Source organism: Nelumbo lutea, chromosome 1, assembly GCF_056320005.1.
Source record: "Nelumbo lutea isolate HS-2025 chromosome 1, American lotus-T2T, whole genome shotgun sequence".
NCBI classification, from domain to species: domain Eukaryota; kingdom Viridiplantae; phylum Streptophyta; class Magnoliopsida; order Proteales; family Nelumbonaceae; genus Nelumbo; species Nelumbo lutea.
In genome coordinates, this window is record NC_142684.1 from 68955030 (window position 1) to 68970960 (window position 15931).

Genomic DNA, 15931 nt, shown 5'->3' on the forward strand with positions numbered 1-15931 from the left:
GTATTAGTCTATATTATCCAACGTCCAAGATGATGTCACATTGATGCCACATCATTTCACTGTTGGAAGCAATGGACTGTTTTCAGAAAAAACACCACACCTTCCCAATTTCCAAGGTGTAATTTGGAACAATTTTTTTTTCTGAAAAAACAATACCAAATAAGAAGCTGTTTTCTAAAACACCACTTCTATTTTTTTTTCCTGATATAGCACCTATATATGGTTATTTTCTCACAAAACGATATCGATGCGAAACACCAAACTCACGAACTCCATCTCCTTGTTTTGATAAACAAAGGCTATATTTAGATCTGTGAGTTAGGAATGTAATTTGAAAATGGGATTTGTAGGTTGTAGTATCATCCACTTTCTAGTAACAAGGGCTGGTTTGGACTTTGGTCGGGTTTGGGTGAAATTGGTGGGATTTAAAAGAATGTATGGATATACTTTTATAGACCATTTTTTATTGGGCACTATAGTCTAACTTAAGGAATAGAATGCATTTGTTTTGGCGGGTAGTATTGGACCCAAACCCAATCAAAATTCAGGTTAGGCTCGAATTTTCTGGCCCAAGTCCAACCCAAAGCTTTAAATCTCAGCCCAATCCGTGCAATATCCCAATCTTACTCCTCATTAGCCATGTGGCCTCCTTTGTCTTGACATGGAATCGTGGGCCATGTGTTCAGATCGGTCCATGAATCGATCGTGCAAGGTGACAAGAGAGATAAAATGAGAAGCAGAGTAGACTCGAGGGCGGCTATTTTCCATGCGGAGAGAAGATGGCGATGGTGGCTTCCCCGAACCCCGACACGGAGACTGAAATCGACCACAATGATAGCCCTAATCCTTCTGACGGACTAAACCCTCCTGGGACCCCTTTAGTATGCCTTCTGAGGTTCGCCGGAGACTCGGCGGCTGGTGCTTTCATGGGTTCAATCTTCGGCTACGGTTTGTTCCGTCTTCTCTTCTCTTATTAATCAAATTAGTCGTCATCGTCCTACTCTTGAATGAATCTTCTGTTTTCTTTACCTGGGAATAGCCTTCCTTTGTTAATTTGTTTCTTTATTGCGTTTTGATGTGTTATCCTTTGTCCGCCCCCATAATGAAAACTTTTTTGCGTCATCCATTGGGTTTCCGGATGTTTACTTAGGAAGTATTTTGAGGAAAGAAATCTGTTCCTAGTTTTTAGATTTTAGCGTTAATTACTTTGCGCATTCCTGTTCTCTTTAATCTTGTGAAGTTGTAGAATGGGGTAACACTGTTGGGGTTGTTTTGTTTCGCGTTCAACAATAAGAAAAGATTTAAATGTGTGGCTTCTATATTACCATTTCTTGAGGGTTAAAAGGCACGTTTTTTTTTTTTTTTTTATCAGTGTTAAAATTCACGATTCAAGGCAGCGAAAAGTTGTATTATAAAACTCTTCATGGTTACGTGTTCAGTACCTAATATCACGATTAAGAATATGATCTATTGACCTTGCGACATATTTCAGGTTAGTTTATATGTTCCTAGCTCCCTACCGGTACTAAAATTTGATTTGGAATGTTTACAGTTTAATGGACCTATTAGTGCATTTTCGTTTCTTTACATGTAAAATGAAGGAAAACAAACAATTTACTGAAAATTGCTTAACTATTTAGGCTTGTAGTCCAAGTTAAACCAACACAGGAAAAATTAGGAAGAAATTCGAAGTGTTTTTTTTTTTTCTTGGGAAGGAGGAAGAGAAAAGAAATTCCATTTGGTAAAATGGAATAACATGTGATGGCATAAGAAATTGGGGGTTCAGTAGTTAGAAAACGGAAGAATTAAATAATTCCGGGGTGGTAAGATTTGAATGGGCTTCTAGAGAGGTATGGTGTTCTTATGCGGTATTTTTTTGGAAAGGGGATGATGAAATTTCATTTAGAAATTTTTAGATGTACAAGGTTTGTAGTAGGGGATGGACATAAAATAAGGTTTTGGGAAGATGAGTGTGGAGAGGGAAATCATTATGAACTTTTTCCAAGATTATACAGATTGAGTTCTAGAAATATTAGAGTGAACAAATGCTCTGGAAAGACTGGAAGAGAGGGAAGCCGGTTGAAACTTGAAAGGTGCCCAAGATTTAGGAGGCTGTTGTTTGTAGAGAGTCCGAGAAATTTTTGTGAAGTCCTATTCAACTATGACTAAAAACCTGGGAGAAAGAGATAATGTAAAGAGTGTGAGGCAATCCAGTTCCCTCAAGAGTGTTAACTTTGACCTGGTTAATAACGATGGATGGCATATTTATGGTAATGATCTGAAGTCAAGAGGTATTCATTTCCATGGTTTTCAAGGCGCCAAGGCTAGGCTAGGCAATGGATTTTTTTTTAAAGTAAAACCATATATCTTAGGGTAGTTCCCTAGGTTCCATAACCATCTTTCCTTAATAATTATCCATAATTTTCACAAGAGAAGTAAAAAATTCATGTTTAAGTTTAGAAAAATCAACATTTTATGAGAAGAAAAAGAAGAAAGGAAAGAAAATAAAAAAAAATATAGGAGCTGAACCCCTACTTTTGTTATAGGAAAAGATGAAAGGAAAAGGTGGAAGAAAAAGAAGATGTGGAAGAATAAAATGTGTTGATTAGACAGAATTTTAAGTTTTTCCCTTGCTTATTGGTTCAGGTTTTGAAATCTTTGAGGGTTCAATCAAGTATCAAAATTTCAATACAATACGCCCTGTTCCCGTACTAGGCGTATTGTTTTGTATCTTTGGTGTCCTGATACACCTGTTTATAGGTGTTTTCAGGAACCCATTTTTTAAATAATATATATATATATATATATATATATATATATTATATTTAAAAATGAAATTGCAAACCAAAAAAATAAAAAAATAGGGGGAGTATCATTATAAGTACTGATACATCTCTGCCGAGACACAGCGGTGTATCGGTACTTTGAACCATGGGTTCAACACAGCAATTAGCAATGATTGTGTTGATTAAACCCTAACAAATAAGAAAATAATAAAAATAAATTACTATATAAACACATAAAATGAGTATTCTTTTTTAATAATATCTATTTTATAATTATAATGTCAAAATATTAAAAATATAAAAGTATCTTATAACACAGTACACAAAACTGCTTGGTGATTGGGCAAGGCAAGCCTCCAAGGGTGCCTAGTCGCCTAGGCGGCATCTTGACAACTATGTTCATTTCCCAAACAGGTATGTAATGTGTAAGAGGTAGGAGAAAATTTTTGTTGCATCTATTCTATATTCTTAAAACACATTTGTCCTCGTCAGACTCCTCATATTACTTCCTAACCCCTTCAAAGTTTTCTGTGTGTTTTTTTTATTTTTAAAAAGTAAAAAAAATCAAATATGGGGCTATTTAAACTCAATCACAAACAATTCAGTTTCCTTTTTATTAGGAAACTGATGCACTCAATCCCCCGTGGAACATGGCATCTTTTAAGACCATCCCATGCATTGCATGGGGCTGTTCTAGTCTGTTCTTGTATTGTAGCATGGGGGATTTTATTTGAGATTTTTTCTGTTTGATATTCAAGACTTAGAAGACTATTCTTCCCCTGCCTTTTTTTTTGTTTTTAATTTGTTTAATGGAGTTGCATTGATTTTCTGTATGCTGTGGGGTGTGGAAGGAAAGAAAATGTGTATCGTCAAAGACAAAATCAGATCGACAAGAAAAATGGTGGCTGGTATATGTTAAGTTGTTGCTGAGTGGGTGTTGATCAAGATTTTAGATATTTGAGTATGAATTATTTAGATGAAAGTCCATGGGACAATGCAAAATGAGTGTTTGGGATATATATTTTCTGTTATAGGATCCAGGCTAAAATGATATATTTTCCTCTTAAATATCCTTTTCCAAGGCAACCGGTTCCTTTTCTTTGTTTTACATGCAACCAACACAGCCTCAGCGAAAGAGTGGTGCAAAAATTCATAGGGATGCAATTGACACTTTTTTCTGATAAAAATTCTATTGGAACTTGGAAGGTAATCTGTAAATGTTTATGCCAAATGTCACATAAGAATTTTAATTTCAGATCACTGAGTCATCTCAGTCGATCAGGCCCATTTCTGCCCAATATGAGGTAAACTTGTTGATTACTGAATTTGATGATTTCCAAATCAATAGAAGTCAAAGAATATACAGTTTCAATTTTAACATCCTGAAGTAACAGATTCTATTTGTCTAAATGATTGAATGAAACACACTCTATTTGATGGGTGTTTAATAGAGAAGCAGGGACCATTAGGAGCTGTCAGTGCATTTGGAGTTTCAAATGCAGAGATTTTTGTGATGTTTTTCAACTTGATTGGTGATGATGGTTCCATTCAAGGAAATACTATGTGCTACTCCAGGGTCTTAAACTAATTTTCTAATTGGGATTTGAGTGTATTGAGGAGGTACAGTGAGATCCCCCATCTTCCAGATCTGCTGGATGGATGCCAAATCATTTAGGTAAGGGAGATGGTGGTTCCATTCGAGAAAACAAGATGTAGGTCTTAAGCTAATTTTCTAATTGGGATTTGAGTAAGTTGAGGGGGTACAGGAACCCCAGTCTCCTAGATCTGCCACTGGATGGATGCGAAATCATTTAGGTGGTCCATGGAGATGGTGTTGGAGTTAGAAGCATATTCTAGAATATTTCCTTCCTTGCATATTCTAATTTGTGTTTATAGGATTGGGATCAACCATTAAGTAAAAGGTCCATTAGCTTTAAGAGATGGAAATGGCCCCTGTATTAGAAATCTTAGGCCCCAGAGATGGTAAGACCTCACTGTTGAACCAGGCTTGGGATTCTGGGATGGGCCAGCATCATAGTTACTCTATATTAGGGTTAGGTGGGGGCTATCATGTTGATTGATGTAGCACACCTACAACCTGAGAACTGTTCCAAGTTTTGTATTGATACATCAGAAAGCATCAATGAGCCTTTTTCAAGAGTTAATTTAAATGTTTGTTTTCATAAGATTATTTTCTTCAAGGCTTGGTCCTTGGTTACAATCAATGTTTCTAAAGGCATGGGAGGTGCATGGTAGGAGGTTCACCTCCAAGCAAGGTGCCCCCAAAACACTCTGAGGTGTATGCCAGAGGCTCTGATGCCTCTGAGGCCTCAGGTCCATGAGGTGCACACCTCATACACTTTTTTGCATGGGGCATGCTAGAGGCATATGCCATGCCTCATACAAAAAAGGTAGAAATAGGGGTGGATTCGAGTCGAGCCGAGCCAAATACTTGGCTATTCAAGCTCGGCTCAGCTCGAGCTGGACAACAAGCCAGGTTTTTTTTTCTAAAAATAAAAACTATACATATAAAAATATTTTTTTATTTTACATACAAAAAATTAAGAATTATAAAAATTATTTATTATATATACATTTATATACTTATATGTATATGTATGTATGTATTATATGTAATAAAAAATTCTTTATTTATTATACTAGGCTCACAAGCTGAGCTTCACTGAGCTCGAGCTTGGCTCGATTAGCAAATGAGCACATATTATAAGGCTTGAGCTCGACTCGAAGCTCGGCTCTTGGCCACCCCTAGGCAGAAAGCAAGGAAAAATGGAAAGAATGAGAAGGGAAAGAATGAATTAATGAGAAGGAAAAAAAGAAAAGAAAGAAACAAAAAAAATGGAGATCCTCTTTCCTCCTCCTCCTCTCAAGGAGGCTTATACCTCCTTGCACTTGGGAGGCTTATGCTTCTTACACTCTGAACTATGCCTCACACCTCTAAGTAGTAAAATGCCTCACGCCAATGCCTGTGCGTTTTAAAACATTGGTTACAATTTACAACCATCCTCGAGAGACAATTTTAGTAAAGAGGGAATTCTTTTTCGAAAGATGGTGCAAATTCTATTCATAATATTTCCCCAATCCCCATAGGCCCATAGAATACTATAGAGACATTAAGTTATCATCCCATAGAATACTTCCTTTAGAATGAAGAAAATGTTTGAACTTGAGGTCTCAGAAAAGGCTGTTGATGGAGATCCGTTTCAGCAAAACTCTTTCAATCTTAGCACAGAATTTCTCAACAGGGAGGGGTTGATCTTCAAATGTTACCTGCCATTTCTCTCCTTCTAGATGCACCGGTAAGTCACAAAAGGTAACACACATTGCCCATCTTGGTAAAAACTTGCAACCAGTGCACGAGGCTCCTACCAATGCGGGGTCTGGGGAGGGACAGATGTATGCAACCTTACCCCTACACATACAGAGTACAGAGCGGCTGTTTCCCAGATTTGGACCCTGGTCACGCAGGTTGCAATGGAGCGACCTAACCATTTCGCTAAGTACTTGCAACTGCCAAGAAGAAATCAATGATTCAATATTGGTAGGAGTTGCCCAATTCACAACAAACAACTACAAGGAACGGGACCACACCCATGGGGATTTCTTTGAAGGCACCTTCTATTTCCAAATCCACACCCATGGGGATTTCTCAGCCTCCACTTGACTGAAGTTTTAAAACATTGATTTAACTGCGTAAATTCTTGATTTATCACAAGGTTGCTAAAAGTGGTCTTCAAGAAAGGGTTGAGGCTTGGCCTGCTCCAAGGTTTGCAATATAGCTAGTTAAATACTAAGGTGTCCAGGTTCCAATCATTGTCATTTCTCCTTAGATAGGGGGTCCAAACTATCTGATTTGCATTCTTCTCATAACAATCACAGATACGGGTAGATTTGTCTTGCGCCAAGGCAAAAATAGTAGCCCCAATCTTTCCACAAACACTCACACACAAAAAGAAAAAAGAGAAAAAACCTCACCTGAACCTGATTTGAAAGTGACAAACTTGGAAAAAAAACATCCCCGTTGTGCATAATTTCCTTCCACAAGCTGGTGCCATAGGGTTCATTAACAGGGTCTGATTCCCAACCAAGGTCAGCTTCCACATACTTGCATTTGATCAAATTTCCCCATTGTTGATTTTTTCTCAGTACCAAAGCGCTATAACCATTTCGAGAGAAGAGCATTGTTGACCTATTTAAGTGGCCAAATGCCCACTACACCTTGATGCTTAGGCTCTCACACCTTTGCCCACACCACTAGGTGGGTGGTGCTTTTTCTCCTCCTCTTTCCCATTCCACAGGAAATCCCTTCTGAGTTCAATGGAGTTCATGACGGAGGCTGGGGATCTAAATGGGGACACAGAGCAGGTGAGGAAGTTTGTTGGGGCACCCTGGATGAGGATTATTTTACCTCCCATGGATAGATAACTTTTCTTCCAGCTGGCAAGCTTAAACCTTACATGATCAATTACCGGATCCCAAATTTGCTTTGTAATGAGCTCCCAATGGCAGACCTAATAATTTCGAGGGGAGGGAACCCATCCTACAACCCAAGACTGTAGCAAGGTCAACAATATTAGGAACCTCCCCCACCAGAATGAGAGCACTATTCTGAACATTTTGTCTTTAAGCCAAAAGCGGCCTCAAAACAAATAAGGAGACACCTTGGAAAGAGCAAAATATTAACTGCAATGTCTCGAGAAAACTAGAGTCATCAGTAAAGAGGAAATTCTTACCAGTTAATATATTATTAATTAGGAACCAATCGACAGTATACATGGGAAGAAAGGGGAAAAAAAATTCTTGGTGAGCCAATTTAGAAAACATTGGTTTTCACTTATTACTTGAAATCAAGCTTTCAACCATAAGTCATGTTTTTTGTTGTTCATAAGGAGTAAGGTCCTGCATTTACTTTGCATTTTTGTTCACTCTTAAATGCATTATAGGACATCTATTTCAGGTTCAGGATTGCTCAAAAAGAAAGGTTTTAAAGGATCATTTGCAGAGGCCGGATCTTCTGCAAAGGTACTCACTATTATCTTGATTAACATTAGTTGGGTGAATGACATTAGTAGAGGTTATGTTGTCACATTCTAGATTTCTGCAATTATTGCACAGTTTTTTAACTTACCTTCTGTTACATCTATAAGACGTTCGCAATTTTATCAGGAGTTCACAGTTTGGTTATCTGCTTCTTAAAGAAACTGCGAGGAAAAGATGATGGTATAGTATCAAATGTGGAATTATATTTCCATTTCACATGAATTCTTCTCTCTATTGAAAACGTGCTTTTATTTTATCAGCCTACGAAGTCATGTTTTTTTCTCATCTGTAGTTATAAATGCTGGAGTTGCTGGATGTTGCACGGGTCTTGCTCTGAGTTTTCCAGGTTCTTGCACTCTCTTTAGTATAGCATGTTTTCTTTTACAAATAACAAATCTATGTATCAGGTTCTTATTTAAGGTGTCCAGCTAGAAGAAACGCATGCATGGATGTCAGCATTTTCCATGAGCTTTACTTGAATTGGTCTTTGTGATAGGTGCACCTCAGGCCCTTCTCCAAAATTGTCTGACCTTTGGGGCATTCTCATTCATCATTGAAGGCCTCAATAAGCGGCAGTCAGCACTCGCACACCCGTTATCAATGAGTGACAGAGGACATCACGATGTTCTGCCTCCATTCACGCTTCCTCTTCCTATTGAATTAAAAGATGGCTTCTTTGCCTTCTGTCAATCCTTGAGGAAGTCCAAGAATGGTGCACGGCCAACCTGACTAATGTAATGCAGGAGTGTATCGACAGTTGTTTGTCATCATTCTTCAGAGTATTGTCTTTCGGGTGCTAGGACATGTAGATTGTAGAGGGAGAGAAGCATTTCTTTCTTCATAAGGTCCATAGTCTGGGTATGTATCCTCAAACTCTTGCTAATCAAGGCACGTATCAGGCTATCAGCAAAAAAACAAAGCACTTGTTAGTGATAGAACATTATCCATTTTTGTAAATCTACCTCAGCTTCTTCCTATTTAGCTGTGGGAAGGTGGTTCATAGGTGTGTTTCTTTCTTTGGTGTTGCTTGCTTGTATGCTCCGTTTGGCTGCTTAAGAAATCCTTTGATTACAAAAAAAAAAGGGAAAGAAAGAAAGAAAAAAAAAACCTTACAAACAGAAACAGCAATGGTACCAACAGAACCCAAGGAAAATGGACGCAAGATTTTTCAGACTAATATTTAAACTATTGTTTCTGCTCTTTTAGAATAAAAACTATATTTTGTCTCCTTATTAGTTTATTTTTTATATAAAATGTATGGAAAATAAAGTTCTAAAAGAAGTGATTTTAGCTTAAAAAGTTGCATCCATCCATTTTACATTATTAAGGGGGAGAAAAAGAAAGAAAAAATTGGAACCCTTCTCAGCTTTCTTGTTACCCGTTAAGGCCTCTTAGACGTTACATCAGAATGTCCTGATGTTTTCTGTTTTACCTCCAAAAAATTTATACATTAGAGCCTTGGAGGTGTGTTTAGCAACCTTAACAATTTTGCTTTCATCAATTTATAAAACCAAAATTGTTCGAATTGACAGTTTCATATTCAAATCCCCAAACCTCAAATTTGTCAAAAGATTTTGATTCCCAATTATTCAAGGTTTTAAATTTCGCAGACTTTCAATACAATAGTTTCGTATTTTTTTTTTGTTCGTATTGAATCGAGACGGGTCTGTATTAGATTGTTTTGGGTATGTATCGGTCGATACAATCTCAAAACTGGTTGATACGCATTATGTATCAGTCGAATTTAATTTTCCTCTTTTTTAAATTTAATTAATCTCTTTTCTCTCATTAATATCAATTTTAATTAACTCTTTAAATTTGAGCATTAAATGCTAATATTATTTAATGAAATGTTTATTTGAGTTATTTTTTTATTAATATTTATATAATAAATATTAAGATGAATACAAATTATATTTATTTATTAAAAATTTAGGTATACAATAACTTGTATACATAGTAAATATTATCTAGATCTATATATAATAAACATTAACTAATAAATGGCTTTAAAAAATATTAACTAATAAATATTAGTATATACACACACACACACGTACATTTTAGTTCTTATATTATTTTTCAATGGTTACTAATTATATCCTGATACTTTATATAAATCATTAAAGAATTGTTTATATGTTTAAATAAATTAGTTATAATCACATAAAACTCATTTTTATTGTTCATATTTTTTATGGATTTTTTTTTAATTTTTTAGTGTATTCATGTGTATCTTGATTTTTTGTCCGTATCTATGCGTTTTCAAAACGTATCTTGATACGTCTCTTAAAATTAACTTTCCAATACACCTTGCGTTTCTGATACTTTGACCTTATAATTATTATACTTTTTTATAGGTTTATACAATATTTTAAAAACTAAATTGGAATTGAAACTGTTTTGGCCATCGGTTTTCAAGTTGACGGTTTGATTGTTTTGTTCAAATGGATAGCTTGTTCTGACAAAAAAAAAAAAACAAAATGGTCAAAACTGTTGAGCAGGTCGATGGTTTGACCACCCAAATCAATGGGCTGTTGACCAATTTAATGGTTTTTGGCCAGGGACTGGATTTGGGGTAAACTGAATGGTTCATGGGCTGAATGGTCCGACCGTCCTTGCCAATGGCGGTTTAAAACCTTGGGTTTATAATTCCAGAACTGATTTCAATCTGTGGGTCTTGTGATCACTTTGCTTTGATTGTCATAAAAAAAAAAAAAAAAAGAAAAGAAAATAACTTGGCGTTGCTTTTCTAATGTATATGACCTGCTTAAGAAGAAAAATTACTTAGGCTAAAGAATGCAGTAATGCTTTCTTCAGGTGATTCAATTTTATGATTTATGAGTGGTCATTTCTGAAATCAGGGTGGTGATTACCACCGAAATTATCATACTAATTTAAGAGTCTAGCTGTGGTCACATTCCAACGATGATGGAGAAGGTTTCCTTGTTAATGTAAAAATAAATTTACTTCTCTCTTATTCTCTTCTTTATTACAATTCAAACTTCAATATTTCCACCCTGTTGCTTCCTTGTCAGAGTTTTAATTAATTAGGTCTAATGCAGATTTTTGAATTGCACTGAAAATCTAAAAATATTCAAAATGTCAAAAACCCATAATCTATACATCAATGGTCTCTCTGAATAGAAGGTCAATAACAATTCGGTGCCTACAACCAATAAATAGAGGATTCCTCTAGTCTTGTAATACAGGCGTTTACAAATTAGAAGGTGACTCTTTCAAGCTCTGAGTTAAAGTCAACAATAAAAATTAAAGTCAAAAAATCTCACCAACCTAAAACCGAGATTTGATGCAGTGTGTCATACACGCTTCGGAAGTTCTCTAATGCCTGACTGACATGCCTGGCCCCACTTAGTAGAGCAGGGTGTGGGTGTGGGTCCACAAAATTTTAAAACCGATTGATCATAATTGGAATGAACTCAAGTCCACGTATGCGAGACCCATTATTAACATTTAATAATCTGCTGCTTGTCAAGATTCAAGACTCGATCAAAATCTGGAAAATTATTTGTGGAGTCGAAAAGCTCTGACTCCAAACAGTTGAAATATTCTTATGTTAATAGTGGTGTATTGCGGGCACTGTCATCAGCCAGAGACACATCTAGAGGATTTCTGCCCACTCATCCGTCTCTTCTTTCAACTGTCTGTAGTCTTGGCTCATCGATGAGCTTACGCTTACGCACAGCTGATCTCAGTAGGACGTGTGAGCTGAGGACTGCATTTTTGTTTTGGAACGAAGGAAATAGATCAATTGATTGATTTCTCGCTCGCTCAGTTATCAATCTCTTTGCTGACCAAAATTAGCTTTGTATATGCGGCAATTCTGGAAGCAAATTAAGCATTAATTTTGACAGTAGTTCCAATTACTTTAATCTAATAGAAAACACAGAGTGAGTTAAGGAAGATAGGAATTAGGAGGTCGGGAGCCCTCTGCCTGGCTCTATATATTCTACAGTTCAAATTGTGTACCTGTGAGTCTAGAAACTCAAAAAAATATCTGTACCCAAATTTTGAGGGGTAAAGAAAAAAGATTTTTTTTTTTTTTAATTAGGAGTTCCTATAAAGATTTTAAGATTTTATAGGAACTCATAATATTTACTAAGTACACAATTCTAGGGATCCCAGTAGGGTAATCATTTAATACAAAAAAAAGAAAAAAAATTGTGAGTGAGTTTTGGCCTTCTGGGATGCTTTATGAGCGGAGATATTAAAGTTCCTGTTTACAAACTGAAAATTAATATTAGAGTTCATATCAGAAATTAAATTCCTGGTTCTCATCAAAAGCCAACGGCATGATTGGGGAAGATCAGTATTTTTCTTTAAGGCTAGCACTATCTGTTGAGCATTTGAATATATGCAAATTTCCTCATGATTCCAACTTTGAAGCTCTACCAAAGCCTCCATAGTCGCAAACATTCAGCTTGGTCAATAGAGGTAAGTTTTGAAGTTTGGCCTCCAATAATCTTTAGGTAGGTTAAATTTCTAGATAGCATAATAATGCCAAAACTGAATAGAGAGTCAGAAATTTTCCCTCCATCAATAAATATAATTAGATCAATAGCATTGGAAATGGATAACTGTATTCTATGAGTCTCAGAGAAAATATTACTGAAATAAGTTCATGCAATAAATCTATGGAATGTTGAAACATTTGGTTGATAATATTAGTAATTGTTTGAGGTAAAAGTTGCCTATTTCTAAAGCATTTTTAATTTCTAGCGTACCATATGTAATAACAGGAAATAGCTATTCATCCTAAGATTCTCAAAAGAAGTTAATTATCAGAAATTTGGTTATATAAATTGTTTATACATGAAGTCCAAGATCCTTGAAATATGTTATGCAACCATAAGTTCTAAGGAGTGGAAAAGGGTGAAATGTAATTTTTTGTTTATTTTTGTTTTAGAATTAGACTTTGCCCTATTTGTTTTTGAGAATTTAAGTAGGAACTAAAATAAAGTGACATTCACTTTAAATGAAAGAGATTAATGAAGTTATGAGGAGGGTTATAAGAAAGAACTGAGGTGGGAAGATGGTAGTGAAAATTTTGCATCACGAAAAAGAATGATGCAAAAAAAAAAAAATGAAAACAAAACCAAAGTGGGTGCAAATTTTGCTCCTGATCAAGATTTGCACTGTGTTAGGGTTATGGTTGAGCTCCCCTCGGGTGCCACGTGGCATCTCTGTGGCCATCTTATCTCTTCGGCCATGTCGGCACCACGTAGGATGGATAAGCGCGACCAAGAAGAGGAGCCCCGTACGGATAAGGATGATAGCTCCTTTGGGGACTAGGACTTATCCCGAAGACCTCCGTTGGGGACTAGGCCATCTTATCTCATCCGTATAGGACACAAATATTCGACTATAAATAGGCAACCTCTGCTCAAGGTAAAGGACTTTGACTCTTTAGCCTCCATACTGTTACTCTGCTTCTGCTCATACCAACTTTGTTCTCAATTGCTCGACCTGATCGCCCAATCTCTTCCATTATTGATTTGAGCATCAAAGTGCCTACCCGAGGAACAACTCCTCGGGCCTCTGATTTCTTTCTTGGTTGCAGATCTTGATCTTGTTGCGCAGCTTTATCCTTCCACCTCGACTTCGCCAATTGGAAGGACTGTTTGACTGTGATCATGGTTTGGGACACCTCGGATAGGACAACATTAGATTGGTGTCGTCTATGGGAAACATATGAAAAAGTCATTCCCAAGACTCTCTTCGCACAATCAAGAACCATGCCAAGAAACACATCTGACCGCTCTGTAGCCCGATCCCCATCTCAAAGATCTCGTTCTCACTGCAGCTCTCCACCTCATAAGCCCCAGTAACAGGCCACGATTGACCCCACATAGTTCCAGGCAATGCAGAGTCGACCAAATTCTCACCATGATGTAGATGTTGGGACAACCAGCATAGGCCCCTCAGGCCGCTCCCCTTGCCATCCAAGCACTTACCTCGGTTGATCCTTGCCCCGAGGACCCAAAAAAGTGCCACTTGGATAGGTATAGGGCTCGGCCTGATCAAGAAAGACAATCTTCAAGAAGGCTGGACTCCCCAGTCCGATCTTGCACACACGACGACCACAACAGATCGCACTGATCTACTAGAGTTTGGCGAAAGAATGGCTCGGCCAACGTCCACTGCAACAACCGATCTCCATCACCGAATCTAGCACCGTTAGAGAATCAGCCCGTAATGCCAAAAGGAGAAAGGTCCATGTGTGCAGCCCCAAACAATACAGATGCGGAGATCAAGGAGCTAACATAACGCTTGGATGAATTGGAATGCAACCAAGCTGACAGAAGCACGACTCCTCCCATGGCCTGGCTCACAAAAACTCTTAACCAGCTCACCAAGGAGTCAGTCTTCATCCAGGGAATCGTAGATGAACTCCCTCCGGCTGACTGGCGACCTCCGTAGTTCGAGAAGTACGACGAAGCTACAGACCCCAATGACCATATAGAAGGATTCAAAGCCCTAATGATGCTACACGGCTCATCCGAGGGGTTGATGTGCAAAGCCTTCCTCACCACCCTCAAAGGAGTTGCCCGGACATGGTATGCTTCCCTTCCCCCGCGTTCCATCTCTTCTTGGGAGCAGTTGGAGAGCCAATTCCTAGCGTAGTTCACAGCTAGCCAGCGACATTGGAAGACTTCAGCCAACCTCATGCAGGTGCAGCAGAGGAAGGGATAAACCCATAGATAGTACTTGGCAAGGTTCAATGTCGAGGCCCTACAAGATCACACCCTGAACCAAGTCGTAGCTATCACGATCATCATGAACGGTCTACATTCCTCTGCTTTCAGCTTTGCGCTGATGAAGCACACCCAAAAGTACATGAACACCGAAGAAGCGCAAGCACAACTGAAGAGCAAGGAGGAGCAACATGAATGAAAGAAAAGAGACCACGATGAGCGCAGGCTGAAATGAGAAAACTAGAGAAGCCAAGACAAGTACTACGACTTCCACCATGACCACGACCATGAGACGGACAATTGTCACGATTTGCACCACCACATCAAAGACATCGTCAGACGCGAGTACCTTGGTGGGTTTGTGGACATCAAAGAGCATAAACCAAATGAGGAAGTGAAGCGATAGGAAATCCATCACATGGACGCCCAAAGATTGCGGAATAAGGGGGCGAATTTCAAAAACTTTTCTCTCCCTTCAACTGAGAATCGAATTCCCTATTTAGAAAATCGTATTTTCAAGGATCATTCTTGAACCATAAACTGAACCAGATCTGAACCAAAAGGAGTAGGGAGGGATAATACCTGATACAGAGAAGCAGTATCTCCCAATGGAGGTGTTCACGCCCAAGGAGAGATCCAAAATCTGCTCCCACTGAAGATGGTGCAGTGTAGGGTGGAGCAGAATCAACAGTGCTCTTCCAAAAGAACTTGACTCTTCGCAAGAATCAACTGGACGGCTTGTGAATACAACTCCCACCAACATTTTCTCCAAAAGGTTGGTATCAAGATCAAATCTTGATTTCTCCCAAGAACTGGAGATCGAACTGCTGTAGGTGGCGGCTGCAGGAAGGAGGCGGCAAGAGAGTATTTGTAGGGTGCAGAATTCTCTCTTCTATTAATCTCAGCTTTGAAGACAAGGATCTCTGGATTGCATTGCATGTCTAAAGGCTGCCGCCCCCTCCTCCTTTTATAGACTTAAAGAGATCAGTTCCTAATCTCATTAGGAGTTGCTAACCCAAATCATATTTGGATTAGAAGTCCCTTTAAGTGATAAGGGATAACCCTTATCTTATCTACATATTAGATCAGCCATATCCTAATCTAATTAGGAGGTTTCCAGATCTAAATCTCATTTAGATCTTGGACTCTCTAAGTGGATAGGGTCTGGGCCCAATCCTATCAGCTGATCCATCTCAGAATTTGACCCTTAAGCGACTAATCAGATTAGCCCAGTTTAAAATGGGCTTAAGGCTCATTTAAGGTTATGTATTCATTTAGCCTTCCAATCTACTACCCAGTTGGGCTTCCTTGTATGGCGTGGGACCCTAACATTGATCTACACATCAGCCACATGGGTTCGGCCTAGCCTTT

The 15931-nt window shown here is 38.0% G+C and overlaps 1 protein-coding gene across 1 annotated transcript; it reads left to right on the forward strand.

The window, feature by feature from the left end:
- Nucleotides 1-666: 666 nt before the first annotated feature.
- On the forward strand, nt 667-8844 carry LOC148875128 (mitochondrial import inner membrane translocase subunit TIM22-3-like). Its single transcript, XM_088964190.1, has 5 exons — nt 667-948; nt 7762-7826; nt 7952-8024; nt 8137-8190; nt 8341-8844. Exons 1-5 carry the CDS (start codon nt 780-782, stop codon nt 8571-8573), a joined length of 594 nt encoding a protein of 197 aa, XP_088820316.1. The 5' UTR covers nt 667-779; the 3' UTR covers nt 8574-8844.
- Nucleotides 8845-15931: the final 7087 nt, after the last annotated feature.

Coding starts and splice junctions, on each gene's coding strand:
- LOC148875128 (XM_088964190.1), top strand. CDS start 780: ATGGCGATGGTGGCTTCCCCGAACCCCGACACGGAGACTGAAATCGAC. Junction 949..7,761: donor GGGTTCAATCTTCGGCTACG/GTTTGTTCCGTC, acceptor CATCTATTTCAG/GTTCAGGATTGCTCAAAAAG. Junction 8,191..8,340: donor TCTTGCTCTGAGTTTTCCAG/GTTCTTGCACTC, acceptor TCTTTGTGATAG/GTGCACCTCAGGCCCTTCTC.